Source organism: Micromesistius poutassou (genome assembly GCF_964030765.1).
Source record: "Micromesistius poutassou genome assembly, chromosome: 12".
Lineage (NCBI taxonomy): Eukaryota > Metazoa > Chordata > Actinopteri > Gadiformes > Gadidae > Micromesistius > Micromesistius poutassou.
The window spans coordinates 8,749,918-8,754,917 of record NC_140282.1 but is presented as its reverse complement, the minus strand read 5'-3'; the positions used below and the strand labels follow the sequence as shown (position 1 = coordinate 8,754,917).

At 49.5% G+C, this 5,000-nt stretch overlaps 1 protein-coding gene across 1 annotated transcript in view; it reads right to left on the bottom strand.

Annotated features, from left to right (window-relative positions):
* LOC311356159 (low-density lipoprotein receptor-related protein 4-like) overlaps positions 1-5,000 on the bottom strand; it is a gene marked incomplete at its 5' end in the record, with an annotated part of 61,649 nt that overhangs the window by 20,767 nt on the left and 35,882 nt on the right. Inside the window, 3 exon segments of the mRNA XM_084475919.1 lie at positions 419-636; positions 2,129-2,285; positions 4,438-4,668. Of these exon segments, the coding sequence (XP_084332045.1) occupies positions 419-636; positions 2,129-2,285; positions 4,438-4,668 (606 nt within the window).

Sequence of the window (5,000 nt, the reverse complement as noted above, 5' to 3'; positions counted from 1 at the left end):
CAGTGTGTTAACAGTCCACGGACACACATCGTCATCCACCCACCCACACGTGTGGCCGGGCAGCAGGTTGTACGAAAGTCGTACAGTACATGAGGGTGTATGTCTTGGCACTTGTCGTTAACCTAGCGATTGTAAGGTCTTGGCACTTGGTTCTATGAACATCCCTACTGTACCGACAGTGATATATTGTTTCTTTTTCTTCGGCCAAATGTACTTGCTTTGGATAAAAGCGTCTGCTACACACTCTAAATGTAAATATGTACAAAAGCCTGCCATGAAATAAAAAGGGGCGGGATCAATAAAAGCCTGCCGTAACCAGCTCCCCCCCCCCCCCCCCCCAGCGTGTGTGCGTGCGTTTTGTGTGTGTGCGTTCATACGTGCGTTTGTGCGTGCGTGCGTGTGTGTGCGAAAAGCTCACCCTGGCTGATGACGGCCTTGCGGTTGCGTCCGTCCAGGTCGGCCCTCTCGATCACGTGGTGCTTGGCGTCCACCCAGTACATGCGGTGGCCGGCGTAGTCGATGGTGAGGCCGTTGGGCCAGAACAGGTGGGTGTCAGCGATGATCCGGCGGTTGGAGCCGTCCATGTTGGAGTACTCGATGCGGGGGGTGGTGCCCCAGTCCGTCCAGTAGATCTTACTGAGGACGACACGCGCACACGCACACACACACAGACAGACAGACAGACAGACACACACACACGGACAGACAGACAGACAGACACACACACACGGACAGACAGACACACCAAAACACACACACACACACACACACACACACACACACACACACACACACACACACACACACACACACACACACACACACACACACACACACACACACACACACACACACACACACACACACACACACACACACACACAAAAACAGTGAGGGCTAGCCAACAACTTAGCCACTTGTGTCGTGGATGATTCTACAAGGATCTCGTTGACTCTAATGGCGCATTTCCCCCGGAGGGTGCGGGTCGGTTCAGTCTGAAAAGGTGCAGCACGGGTCACGTTTCCACCGCCAAAAGTGGGCGTGACCTGGACTGAGCCGTATTGAGCCGTTCTCGTCTCGCAGTACTCCTCCGTTGGGGTACTGAGACGCCTGAAAGGGTGCCAGCAAATTTAAGCTACACACGCCGTCCGTTGATTGGTCGACGGAATCGTCCCTTCCGTGCAACAGGGGGATAATAACAAACAAACACAGTACCCGCGAGGTATTTCCGGACTACGGCGAATGCTTAGTTTATTTAAGAAAATGTTGCGCAAAAGTTTGCCGTCTTTCTTGGATGTCCTACATTGTTGCTCTTTATTCATTGTGCGCGTTCTTCTTTTTCCTTGGATTTATTAGCAGGCTACACTGTGTCGGGCTGCTATGAGATCACGATGCTTACGTAGCTGCTGTGGCTATCGCCGTCCGGCTTAAACCCCACCCTACCATAAGGGTACTGATGGCGGTGGAAACGCGAGCCGTAACCGAGCTGGGCTATACCGCATCCTCACTACTGGGCTGAGGCGTGCTTGGTCCGAAGCGTACCCGCCGGTGGAAACGCTCCATAACAACCGCACCTGGCTGAACCAGTGTGTGTGTGTGGTATCGTATCGTTCTGACAATTCTCGTGTCGTTTTTAATATATTTTCAATTAGCTTATGTAGATGAGCTGCCTAATAAGCAGAGCGAGTGTTCTCGCTTCCAAATTTCTCCAGGGCATCATTTAAGAATCTTTCTCCTGCCACCGCGCTGCACGAGGACCGAGCAGGAAACAGAGTTAGCCACCACCGCTGATACCAAACACGTGTTCTTGGCAGATGCTCGCCTTTAGGCAGGACTCTGGCAGCAACACTTTGAATCCCTCTCTGCCCGTGTGCCACATTCCAACTGGGACAACCCTACAGGGGATATATCTTTGAGTTTATGTACCATTGAAAACCATCTGCCATCGGATCAAATTCATTAAGTCCTGTGGTGTGAGAGTGCGGGAGTGTGTGTGTGTGTCTGTGTGTGTGTGTGCGCAGGTGTGCACGTGCGCAGGTGTGTGTGTGTGTGTGTGTGTGTGTGTGTGTGTGTGTGTGTGTGTGTGTGTGTGTGTGTGTGTGTGTGTGCGGGTGTGTGTGTGTCGTACCCCTCGATGGGGTGCAGGGCGATGGCGCGGGGCTTCTCCATGCTCTTCCAGAGGAGGACCTTGCGGTGCGTCCCGTCCAGGTTGGCCACCTCGATGCGGGACGTCCCGGAGTCTGTCCAGTACAGCTTGTCGTGGATCCAGTCGATGGCCAGGCCCCCTGGGAGCAGGACGGGGAGAGAGGGGGGGGGGGGAGAGGAGACGAGAGGAGACGAGACGAGAGGAGACAAGAGGAGAGGAGACGAGACGAGACGAGACGAGAGGAGGAGAGAGAAGAGGAGACGAGAGGAGACGAGAGAAGGGGAGAGCAGAGGAAATTAATTGAAAATAAAATTTAATTGAAAATAAAATTGAATTTAATTGAAACATACCTGCAAACTCATAAGGGTTGAAAAAGGTGACAAAGTAAACAGTTGTAGGGGGGTCTTGGGGCATCCCCCCCAGCCAAATTTTGCTATTTTAACATGTAAATTAAGCATTCTGGTGTACTCCCAGAAGAAAATAAAGGGAAAAGACAACATTTTCTTATAGTAAAAATGGCACATTTATTAACCCATAAACTGGTCAGTTACGACTGAGCAGTCCACTCCAGGACTGGAACGATGGGGAAAAAAACTTGTGCACTGTGGTATATCTTGATAGTGATTGGTGGTCATGGAACATGGAACGTGGAGTCATTTGGGCAAAGATTTTTTTATTGTGAAGATAGCAAACTTGTTTCTCGCTCATTATACAGTCGGTTATTATCAGGGGTGCACATAACTTTTTTGGTGAGTTACTCATTTGAGTACCAGGAGATAGGGTTAGGGTACTAATTAATTAATCGCCTTTATTATTATCAAAACGACGCTACGTGTGGAGTGCGTACCGAACTGGTGTTCGTACCGAACTGGTGTTCGGTACGCACTCCACATGTAGCGTCGTTTTGATAATAATAAAGGCGATTAATTAATTAATTAATGATAAGGGGGGGAGAGTGTTTGGTTGCGGTCGGGCAGGATTGTTGATGGGGGGGGGTCCAGTCCGTCACTGCCACGGAGCGATAGGATGTCTCACAGTGACGGATATTGCGATCAGCTGATTTTGCGCATTTCTCCAGTGTGCGCGCGGTGCACACAGCGGTGCACACAGCGCTCCGGCTCCGTTTTGCCTTTTTTTTTTGCAGGTGGGGAAGTCGTACAAGATACACGTGTAGTTTTGTTTTGATGACCTGACGGTGAGTTACGCAAAGGCGCTGTAGTGGCACAAGTGACGTTACGCATCGCTGATTATGGGCGTGCATGCGTACTTGCGTACCAGTTATGCGCACCCCTGGTTATTATACAGTCTATGGTTGGTTGATTGGTTGGTTGGTCAGCCGTCGAAGGCCTCCTTGTCGGAGGCCTTCTGTACCTGTGAAGTAGAATGGAGGGGGTCCGATTCCGGTCTCTCATTTACTCCCGTCTCTCACTCAAACATACGCGCACACACAGCTCCAAGTTGTCTCTATACTATATTTCTGCTCCTTTCTCCCGTCATAAGAACATTACTGTATGTAACCGTGGCTATCTGTTGCGTGGCTTTCCCACTAAGATAGCTTTCTTTATAAAACATTAGTATTCATTTTTAGTGTTTATCATGTCACAGAAACCACAGTGAATCCTGTGTTTCTGTGCCCCACTGTGGTGTCGACAGCACAGAGCTCCGGTACCGTTACAGGACAGCGGTGGTTTCTTTCAGCTTGTATTGTATTCCAATTTTAGCGAAAAACACACATAACATTAGCTTGAAAGAAAAAACTGTATAAGGATGCTTATCTTTGCGTGAATTTTGGGATGACTCGTCTACCAATGACTTCAAGTTGGTTGTGTTTTAACCAGTGATTGTTGCGCCAAACTGTTTACAAAGGGACACTTGCTTGCGACGCAGCAAGCGCCTGCTAGTTGACCTGCCAGGCGGGACGATCAGTACTTCCCCACATAAAGAGCTTAGTTCTGATTGGATCGCTTCCCAAATCGTCCCGCTTACATTTTCGTCTTGTTTTTATTCGTTAATGAAAGTGTCAAAAGATTTTGTCGTAGTTTTTTATTTAGTTATCGTCTCGTTTTCGTCAGACTGTAGACCCCCCCCCCCCCCCCCCCACCCCCAATGTTTTCTCAATGGATCTCCACGAATCACACAAGTGGCCAATTTTGTTAAAAAAATGGCGAATTTCGCCAAAAGGTGACTAGTTTGCACCTAGTCACCGTAATAGTCACCTTAATTTATTTTTTTTGTTGAAAAAATAAATTAATTGAATTTGAATTGAATTGAATCCTCCAGTGTGGACCCACCTGGGCTCTCCAGGCCGGTGGACACCACCTCCTCCACATTGGAGCCGTTGAGGTTGGCCTTCATGATGCGGTCCAGCGTGACGTCCGACCAGAACACCAGCTCGTGGCTGTGGTGGAAGTCGAGCGCAATGGCGTTCTCCAGGTTGTTGAGCAGCAGCGTGTACTCTGAGCGGTGCGGCAGCACCTGGCGGATGTCGATGCGGTTGGCGAAGAGCAGGACCGGCTCCGGCCCTGGAGGGGGTAGGGAGGGAGGGGAGGTGGAGGGGGAGGGAAGGGGGAGGAGGTGGAGGGAAAAGGTGGAGGGGGGGAGTGAGTTGGGTAGAGAGGAGACAGGAATTACATTTACATTTAGCAGACGCTTTTACCCAAATGACTTAAGTACATTTGTCAGAAGAAAGAAACAACAATATATCTCTGTCGGTACAGTCAGGATGTTCATAGAACCAAGTGGCAAGCACTAACAATCACTAGGTTAACCCATTCCCCATATACAAAACAGATAGCTAGGATAATATGCTAAACAATGCAAAGTACTATTTTTAAGAGCCAGGACGTACAACATA